General features: G+C 39.0%; 1 protein-coding gene across 12 annotated transcripts in view; it reads left to right on the top strand.

Moving 5' to 3' along the window:
* Positions 1 to 1,108: 1,108 nt before the first annotated feature.
* ehmt1b (euchromatic histone-lysine N-methyltransferase 1b) overlaps positions 1,109 to 23,666 on the top strand; it is a 35,001-nt gene continuing 12,443 nt past the window's right edge. The window contains exons 1-10 of one of the 12 annotated variants that reach the window (XM_048166486.1): positions 1,109 to 1,233; positions 19,527 to 19,614; positions 20,020 to 20,504; positions 20,661 to 20,823; positions 21,578 to 21,741; positions 21,966 to 22,127; positions 22,301 to 22,369; positions 22,521 to 22,638; positions 22,755 to 22,892; positions 23,372 to 23,517. In XM_048166486.1, coding sequence (XP_048022443.1) covers positions 1,213 to 1,233; positions 19,527 to 19,614; positions 20,020 to 20,504; positions 20,661 to 20,823; positions 21,578 to 21,741; positions 21,966 to 22,127; positions 22,301 to 22,369; positions 22,521 to 22,638; positions 22,755 to 22,892; positions 23,372 to 23,517 — 1,554 coding nt within the window. In that variant the 5' untranslated portion in view covers positions 1,109 to 1,212. Of the gene's footprint in view, positions 1,234 to 9,336; positions 9,594 to 9,640; positions 10,267 to 13,094; positions 13,549 to 17,951; positions 18,061 to 19,526; positions 19,615 to 20,019; positions 20,505 to 20,660; positions 20,824 to 21,577; positions 21,742 to 21,965; positions 22,128 to 22,300; positions 22,370 to 22,520; positions 22,639 to 22,754; positions 22,893 to 23,371; positions 23,518 to 23,666 lie in introns of those variants that run through there. The other 11 variants (XM_048166493.1, XM_048166490.1, XM_048166483.1 and 8 more) reach the window with 11 other exon arrangements.

Here is a 23,666-nt window from a genome sequence, read left to right as displayed (position 1 = left end):
GTCTGTCCATATAAACTTACCTCGTCCACTTCACGAAAAGTGGAATGCACTTCAAAATGGTGGCAGGGATTCCCCGAGGGGGGATAATTTGGCCGTTGAGGCAAAAAGATACTTTAAATTTAACAGACGTTTTACAAATGAAACATACTAGAAATAGGTGAGTTTCATCGACACATAAAAAAATAAAATAATAAAATAAAATGAAATGGCTCTAGTTTTGTGGTTTTGGTTGGCCTGTTGGCTGGTTTTGGTTTTCTGGGGTTTTTACAGCTTTTTTAAAACAGCTTTACTTTTTCAAACTTAATTTATGCATACTAACATGCATAATAAATTTAGCTTGAAGTAGAACATTAATTCTACTTCAATGGCCTCCAAATGGTTGAAGGTCAAAATGACAGTTTCAGTGCAGCTTCAAAGGGCTTTAAACAATACCAGACAAGGAATAAGGGTCTTATCTAGAGAAACGATTGGTCATTTTCAAAAAAACAAAAACTGTAGATGCTTTATAAACACAAATGATTGCCTTGCACGAGCTTCCGCTTTCCATATTCTTCAAAACGCTTGCGCCATATGTCCTACTCCTTCCCTATTCAACTTATGGAAAAAACTAAACTGGCGCCGCGTTCGTTCCGTAAGTTGAATAGGGAAGGCGTAGAACATACAGCGTAAGCTTTTTGAAGACTACGGAAAGCGGAAGCACGTGCAAGCCGATCATTTGTGTTTATAAAGCATCTACAGTTTTTGTTTTGAAAATGACTGATCGTTTCGCTAGATAAGACCCTTATTCCTCATCTGGTATTGTTTAAAGCCCTTTGAAGCTGCATTGAAACTGTAAATTTGACCTTCAACCATTTGGAGGCCATTGAAGTCCACTATAAGGAGAATAATCTTGGAATGTTTTCATCAAAAACCTCAATTTCTTCGACTGAAGAAAGAAAGACATGGACATCTTGGATGACATGGGGGTGAGTAAATTATCAGGAAAATTTTATTTGAAAGTGACTAATCCTTTAATAAATTAACAGAGACTCCAAAATAACGCATAATTTTGCATGTAGTTGGCGTAATTATGTCCTGCCGTTTTTTAACTTGTTCTTCGAGACTGTTCGAAAGAACCGATTCTCAGAAATGAGTAATTCACTACTCCACATGATAGCTTCAAGTAAATTGGTGACGTATGCGTAAGGGGGCGGGGTCTCGGGCTGAGGAGCCATGGCTTCAATGAAAACTGAGGTAAGTGTAGAGCAACGATTCTACATTGTAACTTGGTTTATCTGTGTAATCATGCGGTTTTTACCAGCTTGACTCAGCGACTGATTGACAGACCGTTTGAGGTATATAGAGCAGCCGGTTGAAGCTTTGAGCGGCTATCCCGGGCAGGTTTTGTCACGAGTCTTTCAAAGAGCCCGCCTGACGGTCCGTTTCAGTGTGAAAACTCGGCGCTTTTGTGCGAGTGAGTGCGCGTGAAGCTTTGTGAAGGAAAAGAATGAGGCGGCCTCCCCTTTTGCAGTGCGGCTGCTGTTGCCTGGAAACCTGAATACAGTTCGCCTTTGCATTTTGTACACGGCAAGGTGATTGTTGTTATGCTGGTTCCAGGGCACTATCCGGCTACAGATGCTGCTGTGTTGCTATTGTAAATACAGCGGCAGTGCATATTGTTATATTATTGTACATTATCCACAAGCGCATCCCTTCGTCCACCAACCAAACACCCATCAGCGTATCCCTTATGTTTGGGGATATTTTAGCAATACCAGTAGTTTGTAGCGTCTTTCATGCAGGAAGCTGAAGCTAAAGGCTACTTGGTGCTAAAGCAGTTGTCAACATTAGTATTGTGTGGTGAAAATGAAATTACATGTGTTGTTGGTTACATATAAAATGATTTTAGACACCGGAAAACTGTTATGTCCCTAGTTAAAAAATCCCAAGTGAATCAATTTGGAATTTCTGTAATAATATTCACTATCCTAAAGGATCCTGATGTGTATTTATTCATATACTAATAGAATAAGCAACCGAATAAAATACCACTTTAGGGCATTAAAATGAATAAACAAATCTTTTTAGGACTCTTTATAGTTCTTGTGATATTCTTTCAACTCTCCAATAGTATGATATTCCAACTCATACGAATAGAAATTCAGGAATGATTTAGTTTTATTCAGATATTGGAAAATATATTGGATAATATTGAAGTATTGCAGTTTTATTGCTGATGTCTGGAGAGTGTTTGGGTTTTTAAATAATGCTCACTATATGTAGTGCAATGAGGAAATCAAACACATTATCATGTTTATCTATTGGAGAGAACCTGCACTTGTTTACCGACAGGGGGAGCCCTGTGATTGGGCCTTGTCAACAGCTTCTAGTGTCGGTTGTAGGAAGGTTTGAGGTTAAGTACATAAATTATACAAGCATTTGTTGGAGAAATGTTCTGCCTGACAAATCAAACAGATGGGGCAATTGAGAATTTCTCAACGGAGTGTTCTTGTGTTGAATATTTAAGTTTAAAATTAAGCAATGCTTTAGTGAAAAAGTTCCAGGCAGATATTGTTATATTGTTTTTAAGCCACCACCATTGAGTTTTCATTGCAGACATTAAAGGGTTAGTTCACCCAAAAATGAAAATAATGTCATTTATTACTCACCCTCATGCCGTTCCACACCCGTAAGACCTTCGTTCATCTTCGGAACACAATTTAAGATATTTTTGATGAAATCCATAAAGCACCTTTATGGATCTTGAGAGAGGAAGTGTCATTGCTCCCTACGAAGGCCTCACTGAGCCATCAGATTTCAACAAAAATATCTTAATTTGCGTTCCGAAGATTAACAAAGGTCTTATGGGTGTGGAACGGCATGAGGGTGAGTAATAAATGACAGAATTTTCATTTTTGGGTGAACTAACCCTTTAATGACTGCATCCAGTGATTGACTGAAGCTGCCATTGGTTTTTCTCCTTTCAAAATGTTTTTATGTCTTGTGCAACTGATCTACATGGGTGACTTTGGCATACAGACTAGGTATGGTCTAGGTATGGTATGGGTATGGTGAAAAAAAAAAAAAACTTCAGAACTTGTTTGACTATGCTGAAACCTCATGCGAAAGGGTGGTAATCTTTAGACACCTAGGCTTAATAATTCCATTTTTAATTAAAAGGATAGTTTACCCAAAAATAAAAAATTGTCATCATGTGTTTTGATTAATTGATTTATTTTGTTGTCCATAAAATGAAAGTCTGTGGAGTTCAAAATTTATTATTTTATGTTCTGCAGAACACAGAAAGTCATACAGGTTTGGAACGACATGAAAATGAGCAAATGATCTCAGAATTTTAATTTGGTGAACTATGCCTTTGCTCCTTTAAAGGAGTCACAAGTCAAGTCACCATTATGTATATATCGCTTTCTACTATACAGATTGTTTCAAAGCAGCTTTACAGTGATAACAGGAAAATGATTCAATGATGCAAACAGAGTTCATTTTAGCTGTACAGCAGCATTGTTCAGGCATTGTTCAGCTGAAGCCAGTTCAGTATTGATTCAGTTCCGTTGTAAAGATCATCAATTATTAAATTAGTTAATTTAATGTTTAAAGCAGTTCAGCAGAAAACAGTGACGTCATTGTCCAGCTCAGCTCAGTTCAGTGCATAAGTCACAGTCTTCTGTAATTGTGTACATAAAATGCATGGCTTTAAGTAAGCTATTTAATTGTGGGAATTATATTTGATTGGTTTATAAGCTCAATAAGAGACACAAATTACATTTTTTAATAAGATTAAATATTGAAGTCATGGTACCCTTCAAAATATGTACTTTGAACATCTAAGTAAAATTTTATTACATAATTGTGCCTAGTAAGATGACCTGCTTCTTCATTATTGAACTGCAGGACATTTTGTGAATGCACAAATTTAAAAAATAAAGTATTGATAAAATATTGAAAGAAAAAGTATTGCAATATATGGATTTATGAATGTTTTGGCACTGCCCTTATCTGGAAGTCTGGTTAAAGAAAGACCTAGCTCAAATTGTAGTCAGCAAAGTTTGAAGCCCATGGTTGATTGACTGGTCGGCAGTTTTTTGCTGTCATCTAAGACATATCAAATGTAATGTGGATGAAGCTTTTGTTGAATCTATGCAAGTAAAACTTGCGAATGATGGTTTAAATGGAACCATCTGTCCATACTTCATTTAGCCACTTCTAATTTCTTTAGCCACTTCTTGACAAGGGTTACGTTCAATAGTGTCTAGAATGGATTGCTGAGAATGAAGTTGAACTCTTTGGCCTGATTGGAATGTGATCTGTTTGGTGCAAACTTGAAAGCACCAGCACTGGTATCATGTTGTGGCCAGGATCCACCCATATAGCAAACACAATTATTTTTGTATTTGATGTTTAGTGGTGGATAAATAAAAAATATATGATACAACAATAACAGTACCTCATTTAAGTGATTCAGTTCTTCTGGAGTGAGTAGGAGCTCACTAGTCACTTCCAATGCCACAAGGTCCCGCCCAACCAACTGCCTGCAGTGATATATGACAGTCAGCAAGGCCATTAACTTAGCAGGAAGTTTAGTCACTAGGGCTGTTAACATCTCCATTGTTTGACTATATAAATAAGTAGAGCATACAACTGAAAATTGGTGGGGAAATAGTTGCACATTTGAGGAATTTTAAAGTCATGTACATTGTGATGAATAATTGTGTCTGCTCTGCTACATCATTTTTTTCTGAACTAGGACTGGGCGGTATGATGATATATATCGTGGCAATGGTATAAAATGTCTATCGTTAGAGATTTTGCGATATTGTGGTATGTAAATATATACACCTAGCACAGCACTATTGACATTTTAGAGTGAAGTACGCATGAATGAGACAAAGTGCGGGATGTGCTTGATGTTAAAAAGAGTCATTAAGAGCAATAAATCATGAAAAAGAACTCAATGCGGTGCTCGCACTGACTTGCATAGAAAGCTGTGTCTCTCAGCATGAAATTGCTAATTAATTTCTCTTTTTCACGTCTTGTTGCGCTTGAATTGTCGAATACAAACACAATTATGCCAAAATGCCTATCACATGGAGTTTTTATGTAAAAACAATCGCTTATGTCTCAAGTGAAAGTAAACAGTTGGGTATAAACCAGATGTGTGTCAGTATAATGAATCTGTGCATTCGGTCTTTAAAGGTAGGGTAGGTCATTTTCGGAGAGGCTAGCAAAAGCGAGCTAGCTTTGAAAGATCCCACCCTCCCTTCAGAGTGTCTCCAAAGCCATGCCTCCTTCAAAACACATGAACACGTACAGCAGGGAGTAGGGCTGGGGGATATATCGCATGTGATTGTCACGCGCATTTTGTCAGTAAAGCCGGTTCCCTGATTACCGCTAAATCGCCATCACCTGCTTTCAAATGGAGCGGCATTTAATAGACAGAGCCGTAGTTCACTGACAAGCCACGCAATATCGCGCTCATATCGCAGATGAATCGCCTTCGATAATGAACGCGATATTGCGTGGCTTGTCAAACAAAAGCATCACGAGAGATGACGTTAAATTACCTCATGTCTCAAAGCATAAAACGTTACAATAATAATGAACATAAACAACTTAAAAGGGGGGGTCTAATGCTATTTCATGCATTCTGACTTATTTACACTGTTAAAGAGCTGCACTCTGCTAAACATGGCCAAAGTTTCAAAACACAAGTAAGACGTATGATGATGTATTTCTTTGCCTAATACACTACTTCCGGTTTCAGACTGGGTTTCGGAGAGTTTTTTTCGAGTATGGACCTTTATCATGTATTAAAGGGCGGAATTCCTTGTATGGGCACTTCTCCCTGATAAGCGTGCACGCCCATCAATGCGCTTCGTTCAGGTTACGGAAGCCGAGAGATTTTTCAACAATGTCACCAAAGGAGTATGTTTTTGGTTGTGAGGGAAAGATGACCTTTTTCAGCTTCCCAAAGAACCCAGCGTTAAGAGAACAGTGGATGAAGTTTTTTTCCGGGGCAGCAACGGAGTTGTGCATGCATGTATGTTTGTTTGTTCCCGGAATTTTGGTGAGGAATGTTTTGTAAACAAGTCCCAGTTCTTAGCTGGATTTGCAGATCTCGGGCAGTGAGTAAAACTGCATCAAATGTCTGTGTTTTGTTGGCAATCAGTGCGCAAGTGCATAAAATGTAAACAACACGTACGTTTTTGTTCCCTCTTTATTTATAATGATGTTGCAGCTTGCAAACGATCTCTACGGAAAAGCTGCACACGCTTGTGACTCTTTAGCTCTGCCCACGGCAGGCACGCCTCCAGGAGCTCTGCTTTTTTTCAGAAAGACTTCGTACAGCGTATCTATCTTTTATAAATTTGATAAAGCGAAAGACTTTTCGGAGATATGAAGGATGCAATACTACTCTACAGGTACTCAAGATTAACATGAGATTGGTAGAAACTGTGTTTGTTACCTACCCACCCTTTAAAGAGCACTGTCCTGTACCACCTGACTGCTGCAGGTTAATTTCAGAGTTGATAGTGCTGCCATTTAAACACATAAGTTCATGCCACGAACCGCTCCGATCATAACGTCATTGGAAGATGGTTCTTCCTAATTATAGTAGTTAATACATATTTTGTAGTTTTGAAAATACATATGCTGACAATCAGGTAGGACATTGTATTATTGCATTCGGTCCGAGTCGTCCAACTGGATATTTTATGGTCCTACGCCTTACACAGTCGATATATATACATATAAATACATTTAGACCACTTAACTTAGTGATTGCTATCAGAATGTGAAGAGACTTTCAACTAGCATAACAAAAAAGTGTTTCTGGAACAAATCTCCTACACTGCCTTTAAGTGACAGCAGCCTAATAAACCTGCTGCTCCTTTGGCTGTCAGTGCCGAAAGACACGTTTGGCGCGTGGACTGCTGTTTTCAACCCCTCAAGTCACTCTCACATGCGCTGTTGTACGCGGACTGTCCACGCGGTCTCAAAAATTGGGCTGCGTGCGGACGGGGTGTGTACATTTTTCTAACAGTCACTTGTCGCCACCTACTGGTGTAATAACAATGTAATTGAAATCTTTATTTGAAGCGCAGAATTAAGGGGCGGTCACACTGCACTTTTCGTTCCATTGACTTCCATTCAAACGCATGCGAATGTGTCAGACCGGAAACGCAAGCTCGTGCGAAAAATTTCGCATTTCGCTGCGTTCCAAAGTTCAAGTTTGGTGAACTCTGACCTGCGAATTCGCATCACTTGAAGACGTGCGACCAGTAGAAGATCGATTCGTCACGGCATGACCTCTTGGCTGAATTAAAAGAATTATATTTTTGCAGTAAAGTCAAGTAAGTTCTATATTTTTACATTTTAAATGTATTACTTTAAGTTATGTGTTGAATTCATGTTTATTAAAAAGACGCTGTAGACCGTGAAGTCATATCACGACCGTTACAGCATCCGGAAAAAATTTGCACGTTCAAAGTCTAGTGTGACCGCGGCTTTAAGGCTAATTTATACTTCAGCGTCGGACCTACGCCGGAGCCTCTGCGCCGTAGGCTATGCGTCTGTTTTCATTTATACTTCTGCGTCGTTGTCCTGCGTCCGACGTGCATGCAGACCACTAGGAGGCGGTGTCCGCGGTCATGTTGAGTACCAAAACAAAAGCCGAAGAAGCAGCAGCTTTTCATGTACGTTGTCAGAGAAGCTTACAAACAGAAACGGCAGAGAAGCGGCAAATAGGTAATGACTTTTGTTGCAGTATGACTGTATGTGTCTTCTGAAACAGAGTGTTTTTTCATTCATAGTGAAGTTGAAAGTGCTCGCTCTTCTCCGATTGCTCCGCGCCAGTTTTTTGACCCGAGGGAGGGGTTCTAGCAGACCAATCACAGCGCTTGCGGTCCACGTAGAATTGACGCGTTGTTACATTTTTGAAGAGGTGCACGTCAGGCTACGTCGTAGGCTACGCGTGCTACGCACAGCCTACGCCGTTGCTGTGCCGTACACTCGACGCAGAAGTATAAATCAGCCTTTACTTTCAAAAGGTGATTTACTCTTTTTTTGATCACTTCCATAGACATCAGTGTTTATATCCGAACTATAAACTTTTATCCCAGTACTTCTGTGATATTTAGAATATTTGTAACGCAGAAATAACGATACTGTGTGGTTGGAAAAACTGTTTGTGAAGCTGTTTCATACTTATACATGACAACTGCTCTCTCTGGCTCAGCGCCTACGCAGATCTGAATGTTCCAATGTGATTTTTTTCAAAGGTTTAATAGACACAGGAGAATCGTTGTCATTTAGGAATAAGATTGCGTAGGTGTTTGAATTGAGATTGTGATCTTTTAATGATTAATCGTGCATCTAGTTGTGTGCATGAAATAGACACTGAAACACATCATCGGAGAAACGCAGTTTACTCTTGAAAACAACTTTGACCAAAACTGAAAATCTTTTTTTTTTTTTCCTTTATTTGCTGTTTATTAAAGTGTATATTGCTGAAAATTTTATTTAACCGTCTCATGGTTTACGTATAGTTGTCTCTGTCTGCATATTAATATGGAATATGAGATTTATTATACACTGCAGCTTTAAGGCTTCATATTTTATTTTGTGGATCTACTCGTGCCACTTGCTTTGCAGAAATCAAAGGGAACTACATTAGACAAGGTCTCAACTTTATTTTACCATGTAAAAAAAAAAAAAAAAAAATCTAGCCTGATTCTTTCGAGTGGTTTTCGCAATCAAACAATCATTTCCAGATTGTGTACATTTTATTGATCTTTGATTTATAATTCCTGTTGACATTACATTTCAAAGCAGATAAATATTTATTATAGAAAATGTATGTTAGATATGTAAAACCCATTTTAAGAGACAAATAATTTGCATTTTTATGTAACATTGTTTAAAATCAGCTCAAGGAGTTTTTTGCTTAAAAGCCAAACCACAGTGCTTAAGATTGTCATTTTCTTTTTCATATTGGAGGAAACAAAGTTTGACACGTAATAATTCATGTGTAAATGCATATTTTTGACATTTCAAACCCAAGTGAAACATTGATATATATGCTTATTCAAAAAGTGCTGTTATGTATTGCTTCTCATTAAACCTTCAAAGTATCACAAGGGTAAAAGATTGAGCAACAGTAACAGGGGTAAAGACACCAAAGAGCCCATTGATTGTAGCTAGATGCCGTTCCATGAAATGGCTGCAGTGTTGTTTTTTTTTCTGCTCTTCCTTCTTCATGAAGAACAGTAGAGCTCAATCTGAGCATGCTCAGTGTGGGCCATGTCAGAGCTTTATACAGAGAGCTGGTCATGTGACCTGTGCTCAGGGACGGTGCATGTGTGGGAAGATAGCTAGTCGTTTGGAGAGTGTAAATTTGTTTACACCTCCCCCATGAATGAAGACCACTGCTTAAGGCAGGTACAACCTTGTTGCTGGAGGGTTTGCCCTCTGATGAAGCAGGATTATTTCCATCTTCATTTTTGCTTTTGTGGTCAATGGAACAAGCGTGGCCAGATAGCTGCTGCTCCCAACTGGTTTGCTGTTGGTTTTTTGAAAGGAATGGACTCTAAACGGTACTCTAAAATTCTGTTGTTTCGGAGCATGGAAATGAGTGTTTCTTCTGATTTTGGATATCATCTGATTTACATGTCATCTTTCTGATTAACTGATTAAGCTCACGTTCCAGCATCTGAAGAGCAGGCCTGTTTGAAGTTGGGCAGGAACTTGTAATCTCTGTTCTGAGACTTCATCCTGCGCTCACCCCAAATCTGAAAGCAGAGGATTTTTCCTGCATGGATTTTTTTTTTTCAGCTGTAGCTGTACGCCAAAACTGTATTCAAGTTGCGTACCATGTGTCTTCATCAACTTGACAAGAATACCCCACAAATTATCTTGATCTCTTAGATCTCTTTTAAAGCTCACTTGCCAAGTCATCGACCATTAGGAAAAACTGTAGCCTCTCAAGCTCCAGTCAAGTCTTAGACAAGAACATTATTGGCATTATTAGATGGTTTGCTACAATGTTTTTGCATTTGTCCTCAGTGGCAGGAAAGAAGAACTTGAAAGTGGGATAAACTTGAGCAGCCAAGCAAATCGAGCCAATTATGCAGGCAATTCTTGATGCTTTTCTTGATACCCGTGTGATGTCGGCTGCCTATAATCAGCAGTGCAAAACATAGTCTGCTGTTTCTCTTGCTGGCAATGAGCTTTGTTTCACTGACCGGTCCTGGTGTAGATTCCATTGAGGTGAATACTAGGATCCTTCTGCATTTGTAAGAAGCTCTTTTGCATGCCTGAAGCCATCTGGATTCATTTTCTCAAAACACAACTCTGTGTGTGTGTGTGTGTGTGTGTGTGTGTGTGTGTGCGTGTGTGTATAGATATTATAAATGCAAGGAATGAATAGGCCATCCAAATAGGCCACGATAAATAGCCAAACTGTCGCTCTCTTTTCTCTTTGTTTGTATATCTCCCTCCTTACTTCATTCTTTTCCATCATTGTGCTGTAGAAAACCAGGAAAGCATAGAAAATCCAACTGAAGCATATGAAACTACATTGTTGCTCAGTGGAAAAGATCTTCAGGGCCCTCTCAATATGATAAACATGGCTTCTGGGAAAGCGGACTCTCAGTGTCAGTGGTATGAGGTGACTACAAAATGGCAGTGAAACTCCTAGCATGCAGGCTTCAGTTGTGAAGCTCCGATCTGTGATGGTGTCAGTAGTGCAGTTATTTGGCAGTATGACAATCAAGAGACTTTTCTTGCCCCTGCCAAGGTTGCAAGACGAAGCCTTGAAGCGTGTTGAGAAATGCTTCTTACAAAATCAAAAGGAATTTCATGAACTTTCGTTCTTGTTAAGATCTATTTCATTGCTGCAAAGGTTTCGCTATCGTGTAAAGCAATTCATTCTCCTCATATAGAAAGTAGTCATTACCATATATTGCATCTTTCTAGGAAAAATGTATTAGAACTGTGGAAGAATTTAGAGCCATGGAACAGCTGTGTATACCTAAGATTTCAGTATTGGTTAGTATGAGGGCACTAGATTTCTTTCAGAGAGCAATGTATAGCCTACAGGGCTACAATTTATGAACCGAATAGGCCTCCTGCTTTGTATAGCTTTGAAAAATGGAGATATAGTGTAGATTTGTGTCATAAAAAATGGGGTTGTGAAAAGCTGTTTTTTTTTTTTTTTTTACCATTTGGAAGAACATTACTACATGGTTCCTGGCAATGTTGGAGGAAAATAAAACAGTATTACTGTCTACTTCCTGATGAGACTGTCCATGACCATACATATTTAAAAAAATTTGTGTGTGTGTGTTTACATATGCTACCATTCAAAATAGGAATGTCAATTTACATAAATTCCCAAGTTCGATCGTTGTTTTAAATTAACAATCAATTAATCGTTAACTTTAACCTCTTAAATGCAAATCCCAATGTTTTTTAACAACCACTTGCTTAACCAACACAAAAAGTAACTGCATAATCTGTAAAATCATCATACATAACAGAAAGACTTAAGGTTTCAACTAGCAGTTTGTAACTTCGCAAAACATTAGTAAACTATAGTAGATCACGTAGAGCAGGTGGTCTGGAACGAGCCCAAACACAACATAAGACAATGCGAAGATAACCGAGTGACATGACATGCTGCTTGGCTAAAGCTATAGGACTTCTGGGATCTTTATCGTGTCGCGATTTTGACGCAGTGATTTCCAACTTCTTTCGAAAGTTTAACCAATGGAAACTGGATCTTGGATGTGGTGGGCCGGACGCTTTTACAGCTGGAGCGCGCTTGGATTGGTTTGGTTGCAGATTGCCAGGTCTTGATTTACCATGCGCCATAGAATAGGAGCTCACAGCTGAAACAGGGCTGGAAGATCATCACTCAACCAGGATATTATTAATTGTTGTTTATTCTATGTACTTAAGTAGTTCTTATGTTCAGTAAAATCACTTGTTTGATCGTTTTTTTGGACCCTTTATTATGTTTCGAAATAAACAGCTAGCCTACCTAATCCATTGCATGGCTTGAAGACATTAATACATTTAGAATACGTAACTACGGCACGCTCGCTTCATTTTTCCTTGTGTGTCTGCTGCATGGATTTTTGCGAATAAGCCGCACGTACCTCAAAACTGTTCACTCTAATGATGACCTTGCTTTTTTTCAGCAAGGATACATTAAATTGATCAAAAGTGACAAGTTATTTTAAATTTTAATAATATTTGTCAATATTACTGTTTTTGCTGTATATGTGATAAAATAAATGCAGTCTTGGTGTCTCTTTCAAAGACATTAAAAAAATGATACGAAAAAGAAAAAAGAAACGATAGTGTATTTACCATTTAAACAATAAGTTTGGGAGGGGAAAAATTGAAGGGCTTGTTGCTTCTTTTTTTTTTTTTTTTTTTTTTTTAAATAACCAATAGGCTTAAGTTGTGTAATCCGTTAATCATGATTTGGCAGGGCATTCTCATTCTAGATCATTTGATTGGACAAAAATCAGTGCAGTGCAGGATGAGTCATTAATATTTTTTTTGGCCTGTCTTCCCTGCAAAACTACAAAACTGTGTGAAAGCCTAGAAATACACTAGCATATCAATGGCCTAAAAGCTAAAAGGCATGGAATTAACTTGCTTTTTTATTTGTTTTAGTGGAATATTTAAACAACTTTTTCATTGTAAAGAGCAAAATGAATTGTCTTGCGCTAGTATGTTTCCTCATGATTAGTATTTACGGCTTGTTGAAATATACCAGATTGTGTAGTTGAAACTATATCTGTGTATCTGTTAAATATGCTATTCCTAAAGTATCTTTTAAAGGAGTCATTTTACCTTCATAGACTTCAGTAGACAGCCCTTGATAAAAGTGCTGAATGATTTCGGTTTTGGTTCCAGGGGAATTGAAGCTGATTCGTTAAGACTATATATCTTCAGTGTTTTTCATTAGCCCTTGCTAGCAATTACATGCTTGACCACCAGCCCGTTTATAAAGCAGCATGTTGATTTCTGCATCTGATTGAAATACAAGTGTACCAAACAGCTTGTTTTCAGACAGATTTGATTTATACCAGCATTAAGAAATGTTTTTGCCACTGGCTTCTCTGGGCCTTGTGTCTCTTGTGACATCCGTGCCCTACTAAGGGGCTCAGTGGAGATAAAGACCTCTTGAGAGATGACAACAGATTAAGGATAACACAGTCTTACTCCTGGTTCCTGTGGTAGACAGCAGAGATTCATGTTTCTATGGCTTCACCATACCTTTCCTGGTCCTTTCCAGCAATGAAATGGCTGCCTGAAATCGTTGTTGCCCTGCTCTCAGGAGAGAAAAAAAATTGAAATTTGAACTGACTGAGCATGCTCAGTGTGAGCTTTAGCTAGCTCAGCCGACAGAGGGAGCCTCTAGGTCACATGATCAACAAGCCGGTTGAATGCTTGCATGCGGGAGGAGAAGAGAAAAGAGGAGCAGTCAGCTCGAAGCTCTTTCTCCCTCAACGGAGGCCATCGTTGTGAAAGCAGGTATGAAACCAATGGAGGAACACCTTCGGTGATTCAATGCTTGGGTTCTTCATCATGCTGGTTCTGAATGTGCATCGTTTGAGACTGATCATCTTGATACCTTGTGTTTTGCCATCACTTACTCATCTCACCATTCACTTTCAGTCCATTGATGTTCAGAGGAGAGAAACGCTCTGAGAAATGACTGAAATATGGCACCCAGTCTTCCTCTTAAGCTGTGAGCCAGTGCTGTAGTCAACGGCCCTCTCAGCTGAAACAAGAGTGTGCAGTGTCTCAAATCCGTTTGAGCTTGAAGCCCTCAACAGTGGCTTTTCCTTCCTTCACAGAGGTCTGAGTCAACGTTTGAAGTCTTGGGAGAAAAAACAGGGGATTAATAGCGTCTGTGGTCAGATGGTTGTTTCTTCTGTTGGCACTGATCTTTAGAGTAATGTAAAGCAAGAGAAGAGGAGTGGTTTCTCAATACTGGGCAAGCAAACAAGTGGTGGTTCAGTTTTATGTGCTCGCATCTCATTTTGAATCATCTCTTTTGATGTTCTGTAGCTTTCTTTAGTTTGTATTTCTTCATTCTGCCTGTTTTGTCATCTTCATTGGTCTGGATCTGAATGGTTTTAGATGCCTCTAAAGAGTGGAGACGTCCCAAAGCGTACTGCATACTATTTTATTTTTGTATACATTTTCAATTCCTTTTTTTATGCAGTGTTGCTTTATTATAAATGCTATTTCTGTGCACATCATTATTATATATATATATATATATTTTTTGTATATATATTTTTTTGTAACGTTCGCTCGCAACATCTCTTCACCGGTCCAATGATGTGAACAATCCAATCTTTTCTAGATGGACAAAATCAAGTCCTGCCCTACATTTTTCTTGTTTGTGAAGCCGTTTCACACAAGAACGGACGATCCACATTTTCTGTTTCATGGCGACATTAAATAACATTAAATAACGGGTTCTAACTTTTGGCAGTCAGATTAAATATTGATGTTGGAAATGGCTGATGTTACTTCTGGTTCATCTGTTACACTGGAAATTGGTTGGCAGGTCAAGTCGATTGTAGGGGCATTGCATTGTGGGATACAGTATTTCTCTTTGTGTGCTCTGATGCATAATTCGTACATTTTGCCCAATGGCTAATATGGGTATTTCATGCATAATGTGCACAGTATGCATACTACATCCTACAGAAATGGTAAGAGTAGTATGCGAACATAGACATATTGTTCAGGAAGAACAAAGTTTGCAGGCCCAGACCTGTTAAGAGATCCTAGGCTGCCAATTTGAGGAGACTAGACTAGAGTACTTCGGAAAACTTGCTTTTTGTACGTTTCCTGAGAGAAGCATTTGAAATAGACCAGTTGCAGAGAGGCTTTAACAAGAAACAGGTTCTGTGACAAGACTGATGACACAGTTTAGTGGCTAGTCTTTGCTGCAAGACCTATAGAATGAGGCCTGTTGTTTTTTCCCAAAAAAACAACAGGCCTGTTGTTTTTTATCTTATTTCTTGTTCTTTTTATGTCTCCAAATGTGAACTGACTAAACGCAGTGGTATAAAGTCATGTTTATTTTCAATTTGTTTTGTGCTGCATTCATTTTGGATTCATTTTGCGACGATAATCCTTTCTAGTTTTTGTGTATCAGACTTGTTTCAGTCCTAATTTGTTGCTTTTCAATGGATTGGTCACATTGTCCTGTGCCTTGGCTCATATTTTGGTTTCTTCATTGATTGCCATTCATGCGTGAGTCACAGCCACAGCTGACACACGGTACTGTGGCTTCGGCTCTGACGTTTGGCTGCACACGTAACTGGATATTAAACTGAAATGAAGGTGTGAATCATTTTTAGCGCTCTCATATTTCATACGTCCTCATTAAGACATTGCGTTCTCGACTTGCGGCTTGTGTTGAAGCTATTAGGAAGGTTAGGCCAACAAAAACCTTATGGGGTTTTGTTGTTTGCACTTTAATCTCTGCTGCCAAATGGCATGAGAGAAACCTCCGTCACATTTACCTCTGAGTCCACAGCTCAGATTATTCAAGTCAAGTCTTAAAAATCTCACTGGGCAGCTGGTTAATTCTAGCAGATACCAGAGAAGCTGATTGTATGCATGTGGAATGGAAAAATCTGTTTATTGCTGGAGAGTTGAAAAGTAATGCTGCGTTTGCGCTCTCCATGGACACTGAAATAGGTCATTAGTGGGAAAAATAGATCCCAGCTATCTTTTGATAGAACGTTAAGCTGATTTAGTTTTCTGTATTGTAGCAGGCATTTATTTATGAGGAAAAAAAAAACTGACATCATGAAGTTAAAGTGGGTGATATCCAGACAATGTTCAGACAGGTTGTGTTTTCTTATGAACCCTGATATAGTTTTATATGTGTGTGTATAATTTTGTAGCAGCAGAAAATAGAATATATAAAATATTATTTGATATCAATTCAGAACTTAATCATTAATTACGTCTCAATTCTTGATATAAACCCTAGATGTGTTGCTGGGCGTAGATAGATGTTGGTCTCCTATCCACCCAAATCCCAATCCAGTATGCCATATCCAGTGGAAAGCATTCCCTGCCTGGCTCGTCGTATCAGTAAACACTGTGGTTACAACATGGTGGAAGGGAGCAGGAGGCCCTTCCCTCCTCTTCCTCTGCTGAGCATGTTCCCTGTTTAGCCTGTAGGGGGAGATCAAGGGAAACAACTGGATATTCGCAGTCAAATGCTTTTCTCTCAAAAAGAGGAATGTGGAAGCTGATATCTGGGATCCAGTTCAGCTGGTCTTCTTGGAAATTGTTTTGGCGACGAAAAGATCACTGGAGTTAATACTCAAGGTGATGGTTGACAGTATATTGATAACATAAAAGTTCTTGACTTGATTTTGGGAGAGTCTGTGAATGGAAAATGGTTGTTCGTTTTGGTTTTAGTTTTGGAAGTAGTAGGGAACTTGGTGTGCTCTTAAGTTCCCTTTAACATCTGAAGCTAGTGCACAGACTAGGGTCCTCTGTCTTGAAACTATACTGAATGCATTTCTTTCAGCTGTCTGGCAAAATACAGTGTTTAAGTCATAAAATTACAGAGGTTGATTGAGTGATTGAGACTATATTAATTGCTGTTTTACAAGAGGGATCTTTTACCTTTTAAACTGTATTGCATCTAAAGAATACCATGCTAATTTAATATGAAAACTAAAAAGAAAAAAATTGGATTAGTCAACCTAGCTAATTAGCTAGTCTGTTGTTATTAGTCGACCATTGCTGCTCACTAGACAGCACTGTGTCAGTCCATATGTGATGAACTCTTAATGTCAGTACTAGCTATTTTTAGATATTTTAAACCATCAGCCTTTATAACTAGAGGTTTTTAGCTCAAATTTGGGTATTATCTTGTGCAACTGTTTCTTTATCTGAGACCCTGTCATGTTTTAAGAGGAAATTTGTCAGTTCAGCTGTTCTCTTTATGCCTCAAGAATGTTTTTCTAAGATAAGGAAAATGCTCTAAACTAATTTCTGAAGAAATCTAGACCAATGATTCCCAACCAGGGTAGAAGGGGGCATCTTAAAGGTTTCAGCTTTGTTGCATAAAACCTATTAAACAGATGTTATCAATTCAAATACAAACATTATGACTGTCCTGTCAATTGATTTGAATTAATATGATTTGTCTTCTGATTTGTTTCTGATTAAACAAAGCAATTAAGTAATGAGACACTCGTAGACAATCATATATATATATAAAGACTTCAGAAGGAAGCAGATTTCTTTACTGTCTTCTCATTAAAGATTGTACTAATGACTGTGTTGTTTCTCTTGAATAAATTGAGTTTTGGTGCTAATTACATGCCACTTAACAAAGACTGCAAATGACTTGTTAATCTGGATTTCGTTCATGAATAAATGTGCTGTTACTGTGGATGGAGGGGTACTTGATGGGGCAATTGAGGCACAAAAGACAAAAACAGTTGGGAAACAGATCTAGACCAAGGATTTGCTTACAGTTCATTGCTTTTAAATAAGGGTACGCTCAAAACGAAAGACATTTTGCAGTCACCAAGGTATGACTGCATCAGAGATGCAGACTGAATGCTGGCAAGACAGAACGTCTCAATGTGGCAGACCTCGGAGTTTAACCACAATCTGCTGGTCTGATTTGATAAGGTGTGATGGGGACTTTGTAGTGTCAGTGGGGCAGATCTTGCCTGGTTTGGTCAGGGAAAAGGGGGACTCTTATTATGAAGTGGCTCCCCTTGTGGTGAGAGAGAGGAACAGAAAGCCACACGACCTCCTTTGTTGCAAGAGCAGCTCCAACGAGCGGCAGACATTTTCTGGCTGTGCAAAGGAAGGCAGCCGGTGCGTCTGCCAATCAGATGAGGTCTGGGGATCGAGGTTGGGGTGGGGGAGGGGATAAACGGTGGGAGAAAGCTTGGATTTGCTTGTAATTACTGCACCCTGTGACCTACCTCTTCCTTTTTGAGCCTGGCCGCAGAGATTCACTCCAGTAGTTTGAGGCTGGTATGTGAGTGAGACTTTATGCACCACTTCAGTTGCATGGCTCGAGGACGTCTGTCTTTGCTTCCAGATGCAAAAATCAACAAGTCTATCTTATCACCTCATTCCTTGCTGTTTGTTTCCTATTGTGTTTTTTTAGCATGTTTTTCAATGACAAGCCAGTTGGGTGAAGCTGGAATCCTTGATGAAGGTGGTCACCTGAGATTATTGCAGGTTTCTCCTGGCTACCTGGTACTTTGAGTAGTACCTCAAAGGATTATGCATGATCTTCCCAGGCCAAAGTGAAGTTGACCTGTATGGGAGTCCTGTAGATGTACATTGTCTTTAGGAACGAGACCTCTAGGCATTGGACACTCTTTCTTGAGTTGCGTTTTCTTCCAATCGCATTAGATCTCAGGGATGTGGCGTATCTGACAGTACCAGCATGATGTTGTAGGTGTGTTTGGCAGAATGTCACATTTTTTTCAGATTCTTAATTTTTTTTTGTCACATCCATCGAGGTCTGTTTTTAGGACTCTCCATGCATCATTAGAGAGCACTTTCTTTGAAGTCTGTTCTCTATCTTAAATGTGTCTTTGTTTTTGCAGGGAGATCAGAAATTCCTTGCTGAAACAGGGATTTGTTACCAGTGGTTTGTTTTGCTTCACTTTCGGAGCAGGAAAGATGTTCCTAATGGCCTTTATCAGTCTCCGGATCAAGCTGTCTACTTCCAGTGGACCAGTAGCCAAGAATAAAAGTGACCAATTCAGCCAGAACATGAAAAATGACAGAGAGAAAATAGTGGCAATTAGGGAGCAAGAGCACACTGAGCCTTGGCATCCACTGTATTTGTTCTTCCTGTTCATTTTATTATAAATATCATGATAGTATTTGGCCTTGTCGTGACTGGTTAATTTACAGTAAAGATGTTCTTTTATTCTTGTGTGGAATTTTCAGATGTGATGAACCAGTAGGCGTTTGTTGAAACCTTTTGTGGCTTATGGCATTGGGAGATGTTGAGTCTCGTGAAAATATTACCTTGACTCAGGAGTGATTGACAGCTCAAATCCAAGCCAATCAAAGCCCTTGTTATTCAGATGTTGTTTAGACTGAACCTGTGGGATAAGCTTCTCACATTCCCAAATGATGTCTCCAAGTTTTTTCTTCCGTGCCAGTGTTTGTGTTTTGTTGCTAGTGGCCATAATGATTATCTGCTATTTTGGGAAACAGAGGGTCGTTTAATTTCGATCCAAACTCTAATTTGATCTGCTTTCATTCTTATTGCCACTTTAATTTATTCCTGCCATCAGCCTTGTTTGGACTTTGAAGTTTCATGTATTGTTTCATGCATTTTCTACCTTCTCTTTAAAAGACATCTTATTTATTAATGCTCTGATAGGCATGGTTTGCATACTATTTTTTTTTTTTTTTTTTCATAACATTTCATATGTTATGGAAGTCCAATAATTCAACCGTGTGCTTCTTTTCAGCCCTCCAGTTTGGCCAATGGGAATTCGGGCAAGAGGGAAATCATGAAGTCTGAGGGGACAAAAGAGTCTCGCAGTGATCAAGAAGAGGGTATATACTACATTTGTTTTGATACATCTGAGCATTTGTGGTATAATGTTGATAGCCATGTATTGACACATTTTGACTTGTTTCTTAGTGTTTAGTGAGTTATTTAAATTTTTTATTGCAGAATTTTCTACATGTTTTGGAGCAAAATAAATATGTGTTAACTTCATCCGCCTAGAACAGTAGTCCTACCTAAAAGAAAATGATTTACAGAACTATACAGCTGAAATAATGTTTTTTTCCCCTGAAGAATTCATTTGCTTTAACAAAAAAATTGGCATTATTATTAGCACTGTTTACTTCCAAGTGCAATTTATGCAATTTTTGCTTTATTTTTAACTCGATTTGAACCCAGAACAACAATTCCGTAACTGTTAGGTTTTCTGTTTTCTGTTATTTTTCTTGTAGGTGGAGATGAAAATCACTCAGACGGGCGATCAGACCCTCTTAGAGAGGCCACTGAGCTGAATGGGACCTATGAAAACACGGACACAAAGAAAACTGAACAGAACCTTTCTGCACCAGCCCGATCCTCAACCATGGAGAACGGACTGTCAGAGACTGAGCCGCCCCATGGCTCTACAGTGGGCAGTAATGGATATATTCTAAGCAAACAGCAGGAAGACACAGTGTCAGCCCTACACAGGACTAACTGGTCCCCCGTAGGGGGTTCCACATTGGGGCATGGGACTAAAAGCTCACCACCTTCAGCTTCTATGCTGCGATCCCCAGACCAGGGTTCTTCAAATGGTGCTGCAAGCTTAGGACTGAGCCCAATGGAGAGGCGAGCAGAAACTGAGACTAAAAACGGCAGAGTATCGAATACACCCCCACCAACGATACATCGAGCACGCAAAACTATGTCAAGGCCAGCCTCAAACCAGACACTAAAGGTAATGAGGATTTACCTCCATGAAATTTCTCCTACATCAGCTGCACTAGTCATGACAGCAGTGCATTCAGCTCTGAACATCCTACAATTTTATTTTGGGTCTGCTCATGAATCATGATCATGGATATATATAATCACATTTCTGTTCCTCATTCAGCTTTTGAATAGGGAAAATAAGGAGCCAGTCGTGGTGAAAGATGACGGTGTGGGCAAACCAGAGGCAGTGCAGCCACAGCCATCTCCAATCCAGAATCAGCTACCTCAAAGCCAAACTGACGCCACATCTGTACTAAACACCACACCAGCCAAGCCACACACAGGTTATACACTGTATTACATTTCTTTGCAACAAAACTGGTCACTGTAATGCTGTTTTTGGTATGGCATATTCCATTTACTTTTTCTTTACATAAACATATCTATCGTAAAATTCAGAGAAGGGCGATATGTCAGTACATTGATATAACCATATTGGTTATCGTTTGATATTAGAGATTTTTGTTTTCTGTATTGGCCATTATTGGACATTTAATTTTGCTCATTTCCCCAATTTTTGTTGTTATTTACTACTTAGATTACCTTTGCTGTCATTTAATGCTCACCTAAAGTTAAATAATATAAAAATAAATGTAATCTTTAGCAAATCATTACCTTTTTTTAATACTGATTGAGTTTGGTTTCTGTTTTTTTTTTATTATTTTATAAATTTAAATTAAGGATTGAATTGAAAATGAAGTATGATGTATTATGTTACATCTATATTTTTAGGCACAGCCAGATTGCATATTAAAGTTGCACAATATACAGCTAACAAACTCAGCTACTCTCTCAACATTTATTTCTGCCTGAAAATAGTCGACAAATGGAAATGTCTGGTAAAATAGTATTTAACAGCATATTTTGTTTGTTGAAGTTTTGGCAGCAGCACGTTCATCAGTTGAAAGTTTGCTTTCAAATTGGAATGTAAATAATCCAACCTGCATTTCACAGGAAAATTATTACTTTCCTTTTACAGAGAAAAAAGTGCTTGTAAACAGGCCTGTATTCCACAATTCTCTCTTTATGCATTGACAGTTGAACCCAGACCTGTCTCTCCCTCAGTAGCAGCCGTGTCAAGGAAGAAGAAAAGAAAGATGGGAACGTATAGTCTTGTGCCCAAGAAGAAAAATAAAGTCTTGAAACAACGCACAGTTCTGGAGATGTTTCAGCGTATGTCCCAGTCTCCACCCAACCCTCAGGTCAGAGATTGAACCACCAGATTCACACCTAAAGAGTGAATAACTACCTTTTATATTGTTCATAAAAGTAATATTGAGAAGTTGCGTAGCTTGTTAGGCTGAGTCTTGGCCATTAGTAATCCTTTCTTAATATTTTTGCATTGCTAATTGGTTGACTTTTCCTGTACTTCTTGAGGCCAAGACATGTGAACCTTGGCCTGTCTTTTTATTCCTTGGCTTCACAGCAGCCAAAGGAGGTCGTGCATGTGAATGGAGAGAGAATGGAGAATGAGTCTGATGAAGAAGAGTCAGAGGAAGGAGAAGACACAGAGGAAGATGAGGAGCTGGTCACTGAGGACGGAGCCAAAGCTTCTCAGGAGGGACCCACGATAGCTTCAATCTCTCAGGTGGGAATTCAGCAACAAAGCTGCAGGGATTCATGAGCCAATGGAAAAATGGTGTCATCCATTATTTTCCTCCATCTTGTCATTTAGTTACTTAAACATTGAAATTAGAGTGGCTTAACTAATCATTACAGTCCCCTGAAAGGATGTTTATTCATTCATTTTTCATTCATAAGCCTCTTGAAGAAGAACAAGAGTCAGAGGAGTCACCGGATGGTGAAGAGGAAGGGGATGAATCAGACTTGGTGAGCTCCTGAACATTCTCTAATATCACTAAGTATCAGTCATTTAGATGCAATGCTTTGAGACAAATATGTTTCCCAGATCTGAATTTAGGTTCCTGAGTTAATGCTTTGTTTCAGTTTGTGGACTGTAAGTTACTTCTATTCTCCTCAGAGTTCAGAGTCCAGTTTGAAAAAGAAATGGAAAAAGAAAGCCAAGGGAGACCACGCCTGGCTCCGACCATCAAGGAAACGCAAGAGGAAACTGAAAGCGAAAACAGAAGGACTTTCTGGTACAGAAAGTGTTTAAATGCATGTTTTCCTGAAATATCTGCTGTAGGGCAACACCTCAGCTGTTAATATGAGTTAATTTACAAATCTTTCTATGTCTGTCCCATCATAATTTCAGGAATGGAGTTCCAGTCTCAATCTGAGAGCCAGAGCTCTCCATCAGCCCCTCCTGACCGCAGGAAAGAGTATAAAGAAATCCCTCTAAACTCCCTCAACCTGGCAGCACAGGAAGCCTTAATGACATCTCAGAGTTCAGGTGAAGTAAAATCCTGTTTGCTATTTAACTTGGAAAGCATTGAATGAACTTGTAAATCAAAATGATGGTTTGCTTTTGACTAAATGAGGAAGTGCAAAAGGAAGTCTGTTTCTGATTGAAATTTCTAAGATATTAAAGTTTTACATCTTGGACTTTTCCTTTTTATTGGTTTCAAGCATAGCATCTTAAGAAAGACATATTTGTTTAAAGTTCAGACGATGAGTATTGTCAGGCCTTTGTGGTGGCCTCCATCTTGGATAAAATGGGTCATCAAGTCTCAACCGATGTGGTGCCCCCTGGTGGCCATGTGTCTGTTGTAGAGTAATGCATATCAGAAGCGTTGTGTGCTCTGTCCAATGTTTATCATTGATATACATATGATTATGAAGTAACATTGGCTTCCTGCCATCTGTGTTTCCAAAATGATGGTTTTTGGGGGCTTTTGTGATTAATTGAGTCTTAAAGATGGTGATTCTTAGCTCTTTCAGGGTCAGTGGAAAGCACAGACGGCGACATGGTGCAGGAACTTCCCCTCTGCAGCTGTCGAATGGAGACACCCAAGAGCAGAGAGATCCTCACGCTTGCGGACAGAAAGTGTATGGCAACTGAGAGCATTGATGGTCAGGTGAGATGGTTGCCCTTGTGAATATGTAGAGCAATGATGGTTGCAGTGATTGCATTTTTCAAGAATGCATTGTCTCGCTATATACCAGTGGTTCCTCAAGTCTGGCCCTCAAGGTCCACTTTCTGATTGTACTCACCTTCCTTTAACTT

Source organism: Megalobrama amblycephala, linkage group LG18 (genome assembly GCF_018812025.1).
Source record: "Megalobrama amblycephala isolate DHTTF-2021 linkage group LG18, ASM1881202v1, whole genome shotgun sequence".
NCBI classification, from domain to species: domain Eukaryota; kingdom Metazoa; phylum Chordata; class Actinopteri; order Cypriniformes; family Xenocyprididae; genus Megalobrama; species Megalobrama amblycephala.
This window is presented reverse-complemented; position numbering and strand designations above follow the sequence as displayed.